Source organism: Bufo bufo, chromosome 2 (genome assembly GCF_905171765.1).
Source record: "Bufo bufo chromosome 2, aBufBuf1.1, whole genome shotgun sequence".
In the NCBI taxonomy this organism is placed as follows: Eukaryota; Metazoa; Chordata; class Amphibia; order Anura; family Bufonidae; genus Bufo; species Bufo bufo.
This window is the reverse complement of record NC_053390.1, coordinates 330,728,773-330,748,228: the sequence shown is the minus strand read 5'-3', so window position 1 is coordinate 330,748,228 and position 19,456 is coordinate 330,728,773. Positions and strand designations below refer to the sequence as shown.

At 44.1% G+C, this 19,456-nt stretch overlaps 3 protein-coding genes across 5 annotated transcripts in view; 2 read left to right on the top strand and 1 right to left on the bottom strand.

The window, feature by feature from the left end:
* Nucleotides 1–26: 26 nt before the first annotated feature.
* HNRNPK (heterogeneous nuclear ribonucleoprotein K) lies at nt 27–11,808 on the bottom strand. 2 transcript variants are annotated; one of them, XM_040417027.1, is made up of 15 exons: nt 11,673–11,805; nt 7,147–7,231; nt 6,945–7,042; nt 6,803–6,859; nt 5,887–5,930; nt 5,035–5,107; nt 4,846–4,959; nt 4,548–4,676; nt 4,158–4,465; nt 3,980–4,016; nt 3,612–3,627; nt 3,436–3,500; nt 3,166–3,335; nt 2,412–2,490; nt 27–1,065 (listed from the first exon to the last, which is right to left on the bottom strand). In XM_040417027.1, the coding sequence occupies exons 2-14, from the start codon at nt 7,199–7,201 to the stop codon at nt 2,451–2,453; spliced, it is 1,206 nt and encodes a 401-aa protein (XP_040272961.1). In that variant the 5' UTR covers nt 7,202–7,231; nt 11,673–11,805; the 3' UTR covers nt 27–1,065; nt 2,412–2,450. The 2 variants fall into 2 exon arrangements, with proteins under 2 accessions (XP_040272961.1, XP_040272962.1); XM_040417028.1 differs by lacking the exons at nt 27–1,065; nt 2,412–2,490 and adding an exon at nt 2,259–2,389 and having other exon boundaries at nt 11,673–11,808.
* Nucleotides 11,682–19,456, top strand: part of RMI1 (RecQ mediated genome instability 1) — a 23,210-nt gene continuing 15,435 nt past the window's right edge. Inside the window, exon 1 of one of the 2 annotated variants that reach the window (XM_040417026.1) lies at nt 11,682–11,814. The gene's annotated coding sequence lies outside the window, so the exon portion shown is untranslated. Of the gene's footprint in view, nt 11,815–12,165; nt 12,257–19,456 lie in introns of those variants that run through there. The other variant, XM_040417025.1, reaches the window with a different exon arrangement.
* The window catches only part of LOC120989122, a 9,190-nt gene continuing 1,698 nt past the window's right edge, over nt 11,965–19,456 (top strand). The window contains exons 1-2 of the mRNA XM_040417029.1: nt 11,965–12,040; nt 19,082–19,399. Coding sequence (XP_040272963.1) covers nt 19,083–19,399 — 317 coding nt within the window. The 5' untranslated portion in view covers nt 11,965–12,040; nt 19,082. The remainder of the gene's footprint in view (nt 12,041–19,081; nt 19,400–19,456) is intronic.

Sequence of the window (19,456 nt, the reverse complement as noted above, 5' to 3'; positions counted from 1 at the left end):
AAAGAATACGCTTAAAAACAAGCAGATTTGTCTTACTAAATTGTGCACATTAATTGAAACAAAATGTAAATTGAGGGACAAAGATAAAAGTCAGCACATGACAAACATCTACTGTGCTAAACATGAGTGGCCCAGATTATGCAAGCAATTGTTTACTGAAGAGGGTTTTTTTATTAGACATTTTCTGCATTGTTTGTAGCCACCATGCAAAGATTGGTACAGATGCAAAAACTTTTATTTGCATACCAAATAAATGGGAACTTAGCAGGTTAGAGTAGAGTAAACTATCAAGCACCCAAGTTTTAGAGAACAAAAATAGGTAAATTCCCCTAGCCTACATGACATTTCCAAACTGACAAAAAGCAAAAGACAATGGCTACTTTAAATGCCGTTTTGTTCCGTCACAAAGTATTCACTGCTCAATTGGCTACATCTAAGGAATAAAAAAAATCCTTTAAACTTTAATTATAGTAATAAAAACTGAGCGCACAGCTGGTCATATCTACACTACACAGGTGACTAATTTCAGTTACAACATACCAATGTAAAAGTGATTAAAAACAGCAGTGTGTACAGTCTGCACATTGTTACAGCGAACACAATCCCCCAATTTCTAAACAGACAAAGCAGGTAAAGAAAACAGGTCTTGGAATTAGTACATTAGGGGGGGGGGGGGGGGGGGGGGGGAGAAAAACAAACAAAAAAAAAAAATTAGCTGCTCAAATATTAACAGTTATCCCAGTAAGATTTGCACAGAAATGCTTCAGTGGAGTTTCATTCTCCATGTAATAACTGAATTAAGGAAAAAAAAACAAAAAACACAATAAATCTTTAACATAAAGCAGATATATTCATTCAGCTCTAATTCTGTACAATTCTCTTTGAGGTGGAGCATTCTCCGCTGTTTGTGGATTCTTAGCGCTGCTGGTTACTACTAATAAACGCATCCGGTGATCCAGATCTTTGTAATCCAAAAGCAACGAAAGAGGGGAGGGGGAAGAAAGCATTCCAGGTTTTTTTTCATTGGAGCTGTTCTAAACAAAATATTTTGGAATCCACTTAAGCCTGAAAAAGAAATTCATATTTTGTTCCTGATATATAATACATTTAAAAACATAGCAGACGGGTGAACCCAAGACCATTGAATTAAAATGTAAAGTCACTGAAAATCTACTACCAATTAGGCAAGCTTTCCAAAGTGTAACATTATTACACTGCTGTTCATGCAGATTGCCAGAAACACCTTGCAGGTAAGAGCAACCTCTAATGCTAGATCTGAAGTGTCAGCAGAAACCCACATCCAAGCTACACAAATAACTAAAACTAGCTATATTATAACCTTTCAATGGAAGAGATCATATCATTTCCACTACTCTGTATGAGGCACACTGTCCAAAGAAGAAAGTTGTACACGGGCAGTGGAAAAATAAGCGCTACTTGCACTTGTCCAGCTTTTTTTTTTTTTTTCAAATCCAAATGGGGAGATAAAATATTAGGCGTTTTGGATTGTGATCAATAGACAACCAAGTCCGGAAAAAAATACATAAAAGGAGAAATCTACAGCACAAGAAACGATATATCAAAAAAAAAAAACAAAAAAAAACAAAACAGTGGGAATAAAAAAAATTAAAAGTCTGCATACAAATTCTCTTTTGAGATAAATTGCTAAATACCCATTTAGATTTGAAAACCATTTGATAAAACACACCATGGAACTTTGTTTCCTTAAAACAGTTTTATTGTGAGAATAGAAATAATAGTAAAATGAGAACAAGTGCAAAGGAGAACTACATTTTCGTCACTGCTCACTGTACACTTTCCTCTTCTTCATTAATGTGGTCTGTTACAGAGTCCTGTAAAAGAGAAACCAGAGAGTGTGTACTTCATGCAAATTAACACTAAAAACTTTCATGTTCAAGAACAAAGTGGGGAGACCCTGCATAAGGGCATCAGACAGTGAAAGCAATTCTAGAACAAACCCCACAGTTCACTAAATTTAAAAGTAGTTAAAATTACGTACAAAACAGCTATTGCCACTGTTCAGTGGATAGGGATTACCATTTGCTCCTCCTTAACATATATACAGTAAGTAAACCATCCATATCTTCAGGCTGATAAATAGAAATGGCTTTCAAATGCACCCCACTCATGCTGCATCTGATCCCAGACTGCACTGCTATAAGACATTCTCTCATGCCGAAGAGCTAGATTATATATCAACCACCACTTTCTACACCTGAAATGTATTACACCTAGGAAGCAGAGGAATGTTTTTATTAATATTATTATTTTTTTTTTTATCAGAAGCGAAGATAAAGAAAAACAAAAGATGCAGGATTCCTTCATTCTTCACTAGTCTTAGAAAAACTTGCCAGAATACTGCTTCACACTATAAAAAAAGAGAATCTTACATTAGAACCCTTGAGCATGTGCCTCTCAATGTTTAGAAGTCAAAACCCATAAGAATAATCTTCAGAATACTGCTTCACACTATAAAAAAAAGAAAATCTTGCATTAGAACCTGTAAGAACACAAACCTTAAAAAAAAAAAAAAATTATAAACCCCCCCCCCCCCCCCCCCCCCCAAAACAAAATGCCAACACGCAAGTTAATAAAGCACAATTAATATGCATAAGTTAGTGAGGATTACAAGGCAAATAACCCAAAACACGCTATAGTATTAAGCCAATTCAAGTAAAAATTAAAGTAGTGGTTAGTAAATAGAAAGATGTGAAACGCTGCATTACTGCATCCAATCAAAACGACTGTAACTTGTCCTGTAGAGGCATGGTCTGTGCCATATGGCAGACCGTGATTTGTTGTCAATGCTGTTAACTAAAAACAACAAAATCACTAGTCTTCCACACAGAACTAAACCAACATCCACTGATTTCTTCTAATATTTATCTACAGGCACATTAATAGTGTTCATTTAACAAATCTTTAGCAGTCGTTTCACGGCAGAAAGTTGAGCTGTTAATTTCATTAAGCAGAATTAGTTTAAAGGCACCCTTGATTTTTAGTAATATAAAAAAAAGGACAGATAAAAGAAGGCAGAAAATCTGAAAAAGGACAAAAGGAATTAGAGTTGTACACAGCTATTAGACACCATTAACCTAACAGTTATGTCTTAGAACCATGCAGGATGAGAAGTCCACAACTTGCCTGTTCTGAAGCAGATATTGTGCATTCTGTATCTGGTCTTGGGTGCCTATAATTGTGATGATTCGGTCATCTGATCCTTCCAATGGTTCATCAATTTTGATAGATGCACCAGATTCATGGCGAATTTGTTTGATCCTTTGACCTCCCTTTCCAATGATAGAGCCTGCCAGCTTTATAAATAAAAAAAGTGTATTTAAACAATTAAGGAAAAGTGACCTGGTGCTGATATTATAAAGGTTTACAAGAATATTAAACACAGGGTGCACTTACATCTTTTGGAATAGTTACTTGAGTGGTTATGACAGGGCCACCTATATCCCCGTAGGATCCCCGACCTAAAAACAAAAATACAGAATAAAAAAAAGGCAGTGGAACAAAGTTACACAAACAAATGTACCCTCAAGAAAGGTTTGCAAAAGTAAATAAAATAAAAAATGTTCACTTACCATAACCAGAGCCACCCTGGAAACAAGAACAGAAACAAACAATGTTACTCACAAACCTAACACCAGCCATAAATAAATGCAGTTTCTAACACAGATCACGTGTAATCAAACATGCCTGGCTACACCAACCATTTAAGATTACATGTTTGGCTATATGTAAATGAGCAGCCAGGTGGCAGGGCAATTGTAAGCTTACTGCGATTACAGAAATTTACTTTATTTCTTTATTTGGGCTGTGTGAACAAAATAAGAACTGGGGAGGGGTTATATATTACTCTACAAAATATTGGGAACAGAACAAAAAAAAAAAAAAACCTGGAAGCCCAATGGGAACCTGCAACCGAGTTACACAAAGTAGTAACACTTACCATTCCATCATAATGGTCAGGTCTCCCTCTCCTGTCACTAGAAAAAACAAAAGTCTTAAGTATAACCAAAGCATTTAGCAAGCAAACACATCAAAATAAGAACATGAATACAAACAATCACTGCTTAACTATAAGTTTTTTTTGCAAACCCTGCATTTATAAGCAATCACATTCTTACCCTCCTCTTGGTGGTGGGGGTGGTGGAAGTGGAAGATTGCGAGCTCTACTGCCACCTCTGCCTCCACGACCCGGAGGAGGTGGGAGGGGCCCCCGCCTTGGGCTCATATCATCATAATCTCTTCTCGACTGTGGCATTGGTCTACCACCTGGTCCTGGAGGCATTCGATCAAAACCACCTCTAGCATGCATAGGGAACCCCATAGGACGTCCTCGTCTGTCATCAAACATCATTGTAAAACCACCATAATCGTATGTTTCATCGTAGAAGTTGGGGTCATAGGGCTGTGCTCTTCCTTTGATTGGAGACTGAAACAGAACAGTAAATTAGACAAAAACCCAAAGAGGATTTCCTTAAACACACAAAGGCAAACAAGCTAGCTATGCTTACCTCAGATATGAGGTCGAGGATTACTTTGATGCACTCCACCACTCTATCTGGTTTTCCTCCAATGAGCACAACACGATCTGTAGAATGGGGGCAACACTCCTGGAATAGTTTAATTGTAGTTTGTGTGTTCTAGAAAGGAAAAAACAGGGCAACAGGTAAAGTCAGTTTGGTGATAAGCATACCCAAAACTAATACAATCCTAGTACAATCTGTAGTCGATACATCATAGCATATGCACACTTCATTTTCAGAAGGCACACAAATATAGAGATATACATCTCTCTATCTCCATACATACCTCTCGAAGTTCCTTGATCTTTGCGCCTTTGACACCAATGATGCCTCCTGCAAGAGACTGGTGGATTAGCAGCCTCAGCTCGCAGTCAAAGTCGTTTCCCTTATAGTGCTGGTACTGCAAAGACAGGTAACGTCAATCAAGTTCCTAAATATAAGATCAATGTATTATAAACTAAAAAGGCACACATACCTCTTCTAATGTTGGAATGATTTTCTTCAGGATTTCTCCAATCGTTTCAATGTCTGCACTGATACTTAATATACTGCACAACACACACGACATAAGAAAAAAAACATGTTACCAAAGCTTTCACATCTGTAGTGATAAGGATCTTAATATATATATAACTATGTACACATGCACATGTGCTTTCTTGCATTTTTTTCCTTCAGTTGAACGTGACTGGGCAGTAAACGTTTAGATGCTGGTGAGGGAAAGGGATTCTGGAAGGATTTAGATAAAAGCGGGCATAAAGAGGCACAGAACTGGAAACAAGTGAATGATCACATTCCCCGTCACCACTAATTCAGGACACCCTTGCTATCTGAATGAAACTGGAGCACTACAGGGAGAGCTGGAAAATGCAATTGGTGGATACTGTATGGATGAAACACCTTCAGATACTGGAAATATCAATGAGCGTTGAAGAGAAGAAAATTAAAATGACAATAAGCAACAAATGTGAAGTGATAGTGATTAAGAGTTAGCACCTAATTAGGAGAGGAGTAATAGACAATGAGACAGGCAATGCTGCAGGAATCAGGCGGGCCACGAAGACAGAAACCACTCAAAATAAATGTACAGTGGAAATATGCAACGTTTGCTTCCCTCATATCGAAATTAGTGGGTCCAAAGACTAACTTATGTAAAGATCAGTGAGGAAAGAAGAAAAAAAAAAGAAAGAAAAGAAAGAAAGAAAATTCAATGGGAAAACAAGACAGAAAATATCACTATGTAGGGGAAACTAATCATATTAAAAGGCAGGTTATAATACATTTCTCTTTCTAATCAGGCAGTGAGGCATAAACTGTTGGGACATACCGCTCGGGGCCACTGCTGTCTGGGACTGAAACACTGGCATTGTACTGCATTGGTCATTGGCGTTCGTGGATGTTGGCATTGGGCATGGGCATTCAATCAGAAGATGGCAGGAATAGTGCCCGTTGGGCAACGAGCACATTTTTGGGCATAGCCAACCAGGGTTTTCACATGGGCGTTCAGGGGTAGATGGGCCACCATGATGGGCAACGCAGGGGTAAGACGATCCAGTACATGGGCAACGGAGATATGTGGCCAAAAAAACAAGGAGAGGGAAAAGGGGGGGAAAAGCAATACATTTTAATTTAATACAAAACTAGACTCAATTTTCAATTAACGTAATGGTATTAAGGCACAGTGAAATCACACAATTTGGAACTTTAAGCTGACTGCAGTTTAACTCTATAGTAGGCAATCTGATATCATACAGCTCTAGCAGGCTGGCTCGTGGGTGTAGACACATTCCCTCATTTACATGTAGAATAGGAAGGATCTGACAAGATTAGAACAGCTCTCAAATGGAGACCGAAAGCACACACTATTCCTCTTGGAATTTCACTTAAAAGATGTGGCAAATGTGATACTGAAAGAACGGGTAAGTACAAAATAAAAATGCTAAAGATTGTGAATGGCACACGGTGCCATGTCAGAGGTATTATGTAAGTGTCACCACGAGTCAGCCCACTTAAGCATGATGCTAAACTGTACGGTAACTAGCCATTCATTCCATTAAAGTTATTCTAGCTAAAGAAAGTATTTACATTAACCTATTCTATCCTTATGGCAAACTAGAAGCTGTAGTCACAGAACAAATCTAGCTAAGTGTAATGTGGTCATACAATGCACTGTCTGGACAGTGTGGATACACTACTGACTAAAAAGCAAAACCCGGAGCCAGGATTTGTTTGGAAACACTCACGTCTGTCCGAAGTGCTTTTATATTTTTTCCCCCTTTCCCGATAACTGCACCGGCATTCTGAAGAGACAGAAAATAGCACATAAGTTACTGCTACTAGTGAACACAAGGGGACAGATGTACATCCGGCAGGTCAGGAACATACTTTGCTCTGGAGCAGAATGCGCAATTCAACCATCATATCTGTGTTTCTGGATCTCTTGAAAGCCTGTTCCTCCTCCATGTCTTCTGCTGGACGTTTTCCTATAGAAAGTTAACCGCATTAAAATCAGTACGAATGGAGATCTGCATCTGGCACATACGAGTCAAGACAGCAAGTGGCTACATGGTGCCGGGTGGCATCTCACCGTTGGTCTCTGTGTTAGTGAATTCAACCTCTTCCTGCTCTGTCTCCATCTTCATTAAATGAACTGATAAGGTGGTGGCAGCTATCTGTGTAGAGACAAGAGGTCATCACCAAGGTGCTCTCCACCACAGACATATTGCTGATCAAAGAGAAAAGACTGACAGACCCTAAACAGGCCATCCAGGTTATAAGACATGCACAGCAGGGGGTGGGGCAAAGTCATGACTCCTCCCCCAGCCCACTGACCTATGAGAACCTGCCTAGATCTACAACTCATTTGCAATTCGGATGGTTCCAGCCACTCACAGGTATGTGACCATGGAGATACAAGCATGAACTAGACGCAGACTCCCCCTCACACAAATTTACAATTACAGTTTTTGATGTGGATTTGATGCCGATCTCACCCTTCATTTGAAAAGGGCAAAACTCACAGCTAAAAGGGCAAACATAATTGAAATGCTGTGGATTTGGAAATCTGCTAAGCAGGTCAATTTACAGCGAAAAGCAGTAAGGTGTACATGAGCGCTCTGCTGGGGCACAGAAATGGGGAACATAATCCGTACCCTAAAGCCTTAGTCACATGGTCAGTGTGCGATCAGCGATTGTGAGAAAACCTCCGCTTAATACCGTACCAGCAACATGAACGAGATGACAAATATCTGGAGCTGAAATTGCCCTGCAGCGCAGACTATGAAATCAGCAACGTCAGTTGTTTGAACTCGTATCGGGGGTTGGCGATACCGCATCAAAACGTTAGACGTGAAAAAATTCTGTTGGACAACCTGCCCTAAGTTTGTAGGTACTCTAAGGGTAAATGCACCGAAATCCACAGGTGTTCGGGGGGAAATCTGTGTGGTCAATCCGCATCAGTTGGTGCAGATTTAGGCTGAGTTCACACGGGCGAGATTCAGCGCGGGTGGTGAACGCATTGCACCCGCACTGAATCTGGACCTATTCATTTCTATGGGGCTGTGCACACGAGCTGGGATTTTCACGCATCACAGGCAACGGAGGCCCCAAAGAAGTGAATGGGGCTGAGTGAAAATCGCAAGCGTCCGCAATCAAGTGCGGATGCGGTGCGATTTTCATGCATGGTTGCTAAGATGACAGTTTATTCATTGTATTATTTTCCCTTATAACATGGTTATAAGGGAAAATAATAGCATTCTTTAATGGGTGGATGGATCATGTGATCTGACGTCACCACAGGTCCTTTAGCCGGCAGCTGAGACAGGCAGCTACGCGATCAAGAGAAGGTGGTGACAGTTTAATTATTTTTTAACCCTCAATTGACCTCCTACTAAGCCTTCTGTATTAAGAATGCTATTATTTTCCCTTATAACCATGTTATAAGGGAAAATAATAACATCTACACAACACCGAACCCAAACCAGTGAAGAAGTTCGGGTCTGGGTACCACAGTCAGTTTATCACGCACGTGCAAAACGCATTGCACCCGCGCGATAAAAACTGAACGGAACGCAATCGCAGTCAAAACTGACTGCAATTCGGTACCTACTCGCGCGGGTTTGCCGCAACGCATCCGGACACGATCGTATGAACTCAGCCTTACATGCGCATTTGATGTGGATTTTATTCTCCCTATTGAAGTGAATAGAAAAATCCGGTCAGGTAAAATAATATAAATTGACATGCTGCAGATTTTAAAATCCACACCGCAGGTCAAAAGCCGGACTGAAAAAAATCTGCATTGTGAGCAAGAGAACTCCAAATTCTCATAAAATACAATGTACATGACCCACAGGGCAGATCTTCCACACACAATCCTGATCGTGTGCATTTAGCCTTAAAGGGAACCTGTCACCGGTTTTAACCATAAGGCTACATGCACACGACCGTTGTGTGTTTTGTGGTCCACAAAACACGGGTGGCGTCCGTGTGCGTTCTGCAATTTGCAGAATGTCACGGACAGCCATTAATATAACTGCCTATTGTCCGCAAAACGGACAATAGGACAGGTTATATTTTTTTTGCGGACAGCACACAGAGTGCTGTCTGCATCTTTTGTGGCCCCATTGAAGTGAATGGGTCCGCACCCGAGCCGCAAAAACTGCAGCTTGGATGCGGACCAAAACAGCGGTGGTGTGCTTGAGGCCTAAGAATCATGGGCACCCTTAGAGTTCTCCACCCCCCCACCCCTAGTATATTTTTTTTTAACACCTCCAAGTACTTTCACACTCGCATCATGGCTGTTTGTGAGATCCGTTCAGGGCTCTCAGAAGGGGTCCAAAACGGATCAGTTTGCATTCTGAATGGATAACGATCCGCTCTGAATGCATCAGTTCAGTCTCCATTTCGCTTTGAAGACAGACACCAAAACGCTGCCCGCAGCGTCTTTCTGTCTGCCATGTGGTGCGGAGCAAGATGGATCCATCCTGACACACACTGCAAGTCAATGGGGACGGATCCGTTTTCACCGACAATAGAAAACAGATCAGTCCTCCATTGACTTTCAATGGAGTTCATGACAGATCCATCTAGGCCAGTGATGGCTAACCTCCGGCACTCCAGCTGTGGTGAAACTACGACTCCCAGCATGCTCCATTAATTTCTATGGAGCTCTGAGAACAGCCAAGCAAGTGTCCATCTTGGGAATTGTAGTTTTACCACAGCTGGAGTGCCGGAGGCTAGCCATCACTGATCTAGGCTATGTTGAAGCTGTCCTGTGTGCATGCGGTTGTATTATCTGAATGGATGCGTTTGTGCAGATCCATGACGGACCCGCACCAAACGAGTGAGAAAGTAGCCTAAGGTATACTGTGCTGCGAGACTTGGAAGAGAAGGGGTGGAGATAAGGGCATGTCTTATTTGTTTGTGGGCTGGCGGCACCCCAAGAGTCAGAACGCCGGACTCCTCTCTGAAGCATGGAGGAGACAGGACTCGTTTAAGTCTGAGTGAGTTCACATCGCCGTTCAGCCTTCCCGTTTCCCTGCTCAGTTATAGGAGCAGAACGGAAAGGACGGATTCCGCACATAACTGAGCCGAACGGAACCTAAGGACCCCATAGACTATAATGGGGTCCGTTAGGTTTCCGCTCAGAAGACGATTTTGGAGCAGAGACAAATGTTATGCGCGCAGGACTTTAGTCTCCACTCCAAAATCTTCTGAGCGGACACAGGACGGACCCCATTATAGTCTATGGGGTCCTTAGGTTCCGTTCAGCTCAGTTATGAGCCGAATCCGTCCTTTCCGTTCTCCTGCTGCTATAACGGAGCAGGAGAACGGAAAGGCTGAACGCCGATGTGAACGAAGCCTAAGGTGCATTTACATATATGGTGGGAACATTTTAGGTTTTTCTCTGAACTGATATTAAAATCAATTCTGAATGAACAATTATTAAGGTGTTAAAAAAGGATTGATAGAAAAGTGAGTGGATAAACAGGCTTGGAAAGTGATGACAGGTTTCCTTTAAAGGGCTGAAAACAGGAGAAAAAAAATACATGTATTCCGCTGCACCGCTAATACAGAATTCATTTTCATACTGTAGAGTGTTATCTGGGATCCAGATCCCATATGCACAATGTAAAGTAACTGACAAAGAATGGCGGCCATTGCAGGGGCCGTGGTAAAAGCCCCGGCGGCATAAGGGGCCGTGGTAAACGCCCCGGCGGCATAAGGGGCCGTGGTAAAAGCCCCGGCGGCATAAGGGGCCGTGGTAAAAGCCCCGGCGGCATAAGGGGCCGTGGTAAAAGCCCCGGCGGCATAAGGGGCCGTGGTAAAAGCCCCGGCGGCATAAGGGGCCGTGGTAAAAGCCCCGGCGGCATAAGGGGCCGTGGTAAAAGCCCCGGCGGCATAAGGGGCCGTGGTAAAAGCCCCGGCGGCATAAGGGGCCGTGGTAAAAGCCCCGGCGGCATAAGGGGCCGTGGTAAAAGCCCCGGCGGCATAAGGGGCCGTGGTAAAAGCCCCGGCGGCATAAGGGGCCGTGGTAAAAGCCATAAGGGATAGCAGCTGTTGTGGGGCACGGCCACGAGGACAATGGGTTGCCCGCAGCACACACTGCGCTCCTTCCTTTGTCTGCTCGCTCGCAGACTACAGGACACCGGCCACGGCCGCCCCGCCCCTCAGCCGCAAGCTTCCGCCACCAGCCATTTTGTGACTGAGAGAAGACGGGTAGACAGCATGGCGGCTGCGAGACGTACAAAGCCCGCCTAATAACCCGGCCTCATAACTCTTAGCCGTGCAAACCGGGAGATAAACGGTTACCCACAATGCACCGGCCCCGCCCTTCACGGCTACACTGGGGGTAACCGAACACCCGGTAAACTGAGGGAATAGAAAGACGGCATAAGGCGGGCTGGAATACGCCTGGTAACGACCCCCGCTCTCCGCGGCGTCACCACAGCCCTGCCCGAGAGACGCTATCCGCTCCTTCGCCGATAAACGTACACGGTTGAACACGAGCTCTGCGTCAGGCTTCTATCGGCCACACCAGGTGCTGACTGTGACGCACACACCGCACAAAACCCCGTGTCTACACCGCACCTTCCCCCCGCGTTTCCTTACCTCGCTCCCGAGCTCCCTCCACTAGCGCGGCCGAAGCACAAGACGAAAGCACAGGATGCAACCTACAGAACTGATAAGCGTACAGCTCTCTTCTCCAACTGCTATTGGATGGTCACTAAGAGGGCTGACTGGATTGGCTGAGGTAGAAGCCAATCAATGTTAACCACGCCCACCTCTTCCAACAGGGCAATGTACTGCGCAAGCTTGGTTGAATGGAAATCCTGGCAAAGCGAAGGAAATGAAAGCAGCCCTTAGTAACGTGGGGCACGTACACACTCAGGCGCTTATCAGACGTGCAAAAGGCACGGACTGTAACGTCTAATAAGACGTTATGTGACCAAGCAAACAAAAGAAGTTGATATTGCCCGGTAAGGGGGCTTCTCGGTTACCTATGCGTAATGCATCAGGGTAGGAACAACACAGAAGAACAGTCCCTCCGGCCGGTTGCCTAGACAATAGGTGGGGGGGAGGGGAAGGGAATGGGGTAAAATCTCGCGATCTGTGACGATTCCCGCGCTGCCTGCGGCCGTTTAGCCCAATCCGCGGACTGCAGTAGTGTGCTGGCGCCTCGTGTGAGCCAGCGGGTGAGTGTGCTTCATGTGACATAAAGCGGGGCTACCCGGGCTAGGTCCAGGCGACCCATATTTGTTCTGATCCGACCTCATGGCCGGTAACGCAACAGAATCGCTGATCGAGATATGAACTAGGCAATGTGAACAGTCTTCCATAGAGGGTTGGCACCTTGCTGCTGTGCCTGCAGTTACCATTCATAAGGGTCAGTTCACACTGTGCAGATTTGTTTCTGCGACTGAAAATCAGCCCTCCCCTCAGACCTAAGTGTTTCCACATCAAGCCTATGGTTTAGGGCTCATGCACACTTATGTGGTCTGCAATGCACGGACACTGACCATAGGGCCGCCATATGCAGACGCATGACCCATTCTCTCTGTGCCTCCGTACCGTACGTGACCGCCACATAATTCTGCCCTGTGTGAATGAACCCTTAAAGGGGCTGTGCTAAGTATTAAAGGGTAGGGGATAACTGACTGCTGGGACCCCCACTGATCCCAGCCGAGCATGCGCCTGATCCTCTACTCAGTCTCCATGGGACTGCTGGAAATAGCTGCGCGCTGTACGCTACTGTTTCTGGCATTTCCATAGAGAATGGATGAAGTAGCAGGGCATATCATTCTGGGGACATGGTACCCCTCCCCAGGATCGGTGGGGTCCCAGCTGTCCGGTTGGCTGATTTCATCTTATGTGTATGCCTTCTGACTTATGTCGGGGGAGGTAGGGATTGGGCAGTTGGGTCTTAGCTGCCCTATCCTTTTGTTCTCGGGGTGGTAAGCTCTTCCTCCTCATTCAGGAAACATGCATGCTTGGCTGGAGAGAGAGCTGTCCACTAAACAAGCCTTCGGCCAATAACTAATGTGTATAGGGCTATTCCCATCTCTGATACTGATGGCTAGAGTTGAGCGAAGCGAGTTTCGGAAGCTTAATCCGAAGTCGCTTTGTTCAAAACTTTGGAATAATACTGTACGGAGATTCGTCTCTGTACAGTACTAAAATGTATGGGCTCTGATGAGCCGAAGTAAGTGATTTATGAAGTCGCGCGTGACTTTGTTGAATAACTTCAGTAGTTGACCACACGAGTTACTAGTCAGAACCGAGTCCGAGTTCGGTTTCAAAGTGGTTTTCCACTTTAAAAATCAATGTGCGACTTCGTGAACAACGTACTTCAGCTCATTGGAGCCCATACATTCTAATACTGTAGGGGAGACGGATCTCTGTACAGTATTATTCAGAAGTTTTGAACGAAGCGACTTCGGATTAAGCATCTGAAGCTCGCTTTGGTCAACCCTACTGATGGCATATCTCCAGAACGTGGCCTCCTAAATGAACTGGACGCGTGCAGTGTGCGCTCCAGTCTTCACTATATGAGTTCTGAAAACCGTAAAGTGAGCGCGCTCAGCTGCTTTGGAAGTCCATTGGCGGTGAATAGAGAGCGCACCACGCAAGCTCAGCCACCCCCTCCATTCACCGGTGTGGAGCTGGTTTTCGGCTATTTTCAGAAGTCGCATAGTGGGGAATGGAGTGGTGGCCACCATGAGCGGTAGCTCTCCGTTCACTCAGGGCTCGTGTTTGGAGACAGGCGCAGGTCCCAGAGGTGGAACCCGCTCCATATGATATTGATAGCATATCCTAGTGACATGCCATCAATATCTGACATGGGCCAACTCCTCTAAGGGTACTTTCACACTAGCGTTATTCTTTTCCGGTATTGAGTTCTGTCCTAGGGGCTCAATACCGGAAATAACTGATCAGTTTTATCCCCATGCATTCTGAATGGAGAGCAATCTGTTCAGTATGCATCAGTTCAGCCCCTCTTGCGGTATTTGCACGGAGAAAATACCGCAGCATGCCGCGGTATTTTCTCCGTCCAAAATTCCAGAACACTTGCCGGAATGCCAGATCCGGAATTATTTTGCATTGAAACGCATTAATGCCGGATCCAGCACCAAGCGTAGACCTTTAAAAATGCAAAAAAAATAAAAATTCCGGGTGACATCGGAGAGACGGATCCGGTGTTTCAATGCATTTGTTAGACAGATCCGGATCAGTCTACAAATGCTATCCGTTTGCACACGGATTTCCAGGGACGACAGGCAGTGTCTGCCGGATCTTCACAACGCAAGTGTAAAAGTACCCTAAGACCCTAATTTACATGCGTCGATTCTCTGGCAATTATAGGGAACAATCACTATGCAGAGTGGGAAGCTGCATTTACATGCAGTAAGCATCTCTTCAGTATAGGGATGAACGATCTCTACTGTGATCATTCATCCCCATACGTAATGGTCGTTTGTGGGCAGTACAGGCCTGTTGGCGATTTGCTGTCTAGAAGTAATGATTTTGGGTGCTAAACAAAAGATAGGATCACTAAATGATGACGTGGGTGATGGGCAGCACCTTTACATGGGACAGTTGTTGGGAACCAGCTTTTCTACGTACACTCATCATTGTCCTGACGAGCAGTCCGCGTGAAAGAGGGTATGACCACATGGTGCGGTTGTATCATGGTTGTGACGTGCAGCCTTATGGGCCACAAATGGCTGTTAACCATTGAGGAACACACTGTTCAGTTGGTCTACATTGTTAGTGGCTGTGCAAGATTGGATGTGCCACATCAGCAAATGGCATTTATCATGTAGAGAAAGTTAATACAAGGCACTTACTAATGTATTGTGATTGTCCATATATTCCTGACTGGATTCATTTTTCCATCACATTATACACTGCTCGTTTCTATGGTTACGACCACCCTGCAATCCAGCAGTAGTGGCCGTGCTTATACACTATAGGAAAAAGTGCAGGCCTCTCTGGTGGCCAGGGCCAAGGGAGTGTCTTTAGGCTGATTCTTTTTTCTGCAGCGTGCAAGCACGGCCACCGCTGCTGCATTACAGGGTGGTCGTAGCCATGGAAACGAGCAGTGTATAATGTGATGGAAAAATGAATCCAGCCAGTAAAGGAAGCAATATGGACAATCACAATACCTTAGTAAGTGCCTTGTAGTAACTTTATCTATATGATAAATGCTATTGGCTGAAGTGAGACAACCCCTTTAATGGCTGCACGGCTATTAACAATGCAGACCAACGAAACAAGTGCGCGCCTCATTGGTATAACACAGTAAAGACCCCATCAAAAACCGGTTTGCTGAGGTTTTGAGATGCGGTGTTTAGACCATACAGGTGAAGCACAATGGAATCTTAAGCTGCTCCTGTGCAAGCCATGCTCCAAACAACGCGTGAAAAGTAAACCATACGACTAACTTCTGGGAAAGCCACAGAGGCTTGAAATATAGGAGCTCTAGTGAAGTACAAAGTGCCATTTTTTCCTCCCCATAGTCTCTCTCCCGGCCTCGTCTGTGTGCAGCATTATATTTCCTGTCAGAATGGCAGACCACTCAGGAACTGGACTAAAACCATCATAAGCCAGTGGGGGCTGCTGGTGTCCATCAGCTTCACTGTGCAGAATGTGAACAGAGCCTTATAGACATAAAGATGAGATGTGAACAGACTCTTAAAGGGGTTCCCGGGAATTATTTTAAATGGCCGCCAGCAACCTGTCCTAGAATGTGAGCAACACTGGGTACTGCCACTTGCAGAGCTGAGGACGTGCTGTTCCTGCGATATTGGCACTCCTCCGTATGAGTTAAATATCAGTCGTAGCTGTATTCTCTGAATAATTCACAATATTTAATATGTCACATATACTGAAACCAATCTTAATCCAAGGCTTAATAATTGCTGCAGCAAATCTCAACAATAATTAAAATAGCTAAAAGATAATAAGAAATACACATCTAAAAAATCCAATAAAATGTATCCAAAAAACGTCCAGAGAAAAGGGGAAACCAGAATTCCTAGATGGAAAATAATGAAACAGTTCTGAATCGATCCCGACAGATCCTGAAGTTATGATATGATTTGTCCAATCAATATACTTCCTGTGTCTATGTCGGTCTTCTTTGACCGTATATTGGGCTTGTTTTCTTATATATAGTGTGACAACAAATCGTTCTCCAGTATTCGGTAAGTATCCGACATAAGCATAAAGGGCATCCGGTTTTTACTGACGGTAACTTTGTACCTTCCGCGATCCAAATGTTCGGCGTCTCACTTTGCTCGTGCGCTACTGCTGCCTCTCGATCGCTATGCCAAAATCTCGAGTCTGGTCATGTGACCTGGATTTGTACTCGCAAGAAGTGGACTTGTACTGACCGATTTGGGTGGCTGATCTTCCGAACTTTTTCTTTCTGTTTTGGAGTGCTCCAATTTTTATATGTGTCGGAGTATTATCGCACGGGCTTCCAGTGAGGATGTCCTGTTGGGAATGTACTTGGTAGCACCAAACGCGTTTCGGGGATCTCTTTCCCCTTCCTCAGTGGTCACATCCCAACTTCCTATGATCCATTTTTTATCCCTTTCAGGAGACCGCAAAATCTGGTCTGGAATTGGTAAAAATCGCAATTTTGTTTGGTATTCGTTTTTCTTTGTGAAGATGCGTTTTTTGAGTATGTTGTGCCCAATGGGACATTGGTGTTATAGTGGACAGTGTTGATATCTTTTAACGACACACACATTAAATAAAATAGATGAAATATACCCGAGCGAAGCCGGGTCCTTCAGCTAGTACTACATATTGATGAGTTTTCCTGTCCGGCTGCTCAGCCATGATGGCATATCGTAGGCAGGATCACATTATTACCATCTATTGTAGAGCATTGTAGTGAGGCCCTGCCACCTCACCACTGTAGACATCTCTGCATCCAGTCCTGCTCACATTCTAGAGCAGGTTTCTGGTGGCCATTTTTAAATCATTCCAGGAGAACCCCATAAACGCAAGGTAAAAATCAGCTATACCCATACCGCGCCGTGTTGTAATAAATGTGCGTGTGTACGGTGGAATAGAGTTGGTCTGTGTATGACTAGCTTCAGGTTTCTGTTAGTGGATGTCATGTGTGATGGGTATGGCCTGCCTGTGATGTGATGTCATTTACACCAGCTTTTTGTCATCAAAAGTTGCAAAATTTGGACATTTTGCAACCTTGTATGTTTTCCACCACTTTTTAAATGTGCGGGCGGTGCTTAGCAGAAGGAGGAGCCGGAGGGCCACCACAGCTCAACACATTTACAGTATTTTACGCCAGAAAACTGCTCCTAGCTGGATAGCAGATGGTGTGACAAATTCATTCCGGGGCCTGCTCCCCTTAATAAATTGGTCATATTTTCCTCCAGGGGGCTGTTTACCTAGTCTGGCATGGGAAAGGCTAGTTTTTGGTACATGAGCCCCAATGGCCCATTTTTTTATTTTATTTTTTATTTTAATTCAGTTTACACCTGGTTTTGTCGAAGATTTTGAAGGTTATAAAGTTGCATCTAAAACACTGGCAAATCTGTGAAATGTGTCTTCTCGATCTAAAAATGTCATCTGGTGCGCCAAATTATTTTGGTGGGGGGGGGGGTACTTTTATGGTACATCCACATGTGATCCATGGCAAGACTCTCCATGAATCCACGTTGAAGTAATTTGCATTGTAAATTTACGCAGTGTGTGGATGAGATTTGTTTGAATGCCATCCTTTTACCATTCCTGTAAAAGGGTTTCCTCCAGCAATTTCGCGGCAAATGTTTTTATACAGGAAAGACAGAAACCTTTTTGAATAGCGTTTTTGTATTTTGCCTAACAGAAGTATTCACCCGTCCCCACACATACAGGTGAAACTCGAAAAATTAGAATATCGTGCAAAAGTCCATTTATTTCAGTAATGCAACTTAAAAGGAATTGCATTAATGCAGCTTAAAATTGGAATTTTGTGAAAAGGTTCAATATTCTAGGCTCAAAGTGTCACACTCTAGTCAGCTAATAATCCATACCCCCTGTGACTTTGGGGTTTCATAAGCTATAAGCCATAATCATCCAAACTATAACAAATAAAGGCTTGAAATCTCTCGCTTTGCATGTAATGAGTCTCTCATATGTTAGTTTCACCCTTTAAGTTGCATTACTGAAATAAATGAACTTTGCACTATATTCTAATTTTTCGAGTTTCACCTGTATTTAAAGTGAGTCTGTCGCCACCCTGGACTGTTTGTAAGGGTAAGGCTACATGCCACTGCTGGCCGTGGCCAGTATACCAGAGCAGCGGTGATCCACAGAAATGAATGAGACTGCAAAAAATCCCAGCAGTGCCGCCTTTTACCGTAACAGTTTGTATGGCACTGCAGCTCCTATTGGCATTTTTAAATATATCTTTCTGTCCTAATTATTATTTTGTAGAGCCCCCCGCCCGCCCCAAAAACAGGTTATTATAGCTATGCTAATGAGGTGTATAGCGCCCAAGAGGCAGTACTTCAACAACTGAAGTGTGCGTGCGCCAGTAGTATTCGTTTCATCTGTTGAAGCCACTGCACCTGTAAAGGAGAGGTCCGTTTGTGCGAGATTTGCAGCGGCCTCATGATGACATCGCCTAGTCTAGATGGTGGCGGGGCTCCGTTCTGATGGGTGCTGCTGGCCTCCAGTTACCGATAAGTACTGCCTCTTGGGCGCTTTACACCTCATTAGCATAACTGTAAAGCTGTTTTTGGGGGTCTAGAAAACAGTGATTAGGACAGTAAGGTATATTTGAAAATGCCCATAGGAGAGCTCCGGTGACTTACAAAAGGTCCAGGGCAAGGACAGACTCCCTTCAAAATATGCATAATAAAATACTTTCACAACACAGCGATGTGGACGTCCTATCCCAGCACCTCCTTACTGTTCAGTATCTCTGGGCATGTGCCGGAGGTGCCATTGGAGTTCTCATTGCTGACCAGGTGCCTACAGCAGTTGCCTTTTTATTGCAGGATGGCTTTGTCTATGTCACCCACCCATAGGGTGCTCCTGGCATGGCTTTTAAGTAGAATGTTAAGGAGACAGCGAGCCATTGAGGAGGAGCCGAGGACCCCCAGACTTCAGGTGTATCCTAATGTGTCCCCGAGGGGTCACCTTGCTACCCTCTACCAGGACCTCAGACGACATCCTGAGAAGTTCTCCCAATTCTGTAGGGTTTCGATCCAAACGTTTGACAAGCTTCTGGAGGAGTTGCGCTCAGGTCTGACCATGCAGGATACGAATTCTAGGCATAGCATACTGCCTGAGGAGCTGCTGTTGATCACCCTGCGGTAAGCACATTTTATAACTGATATTTGAGATTGGCTAATACTACAGGAGTTTTCAAG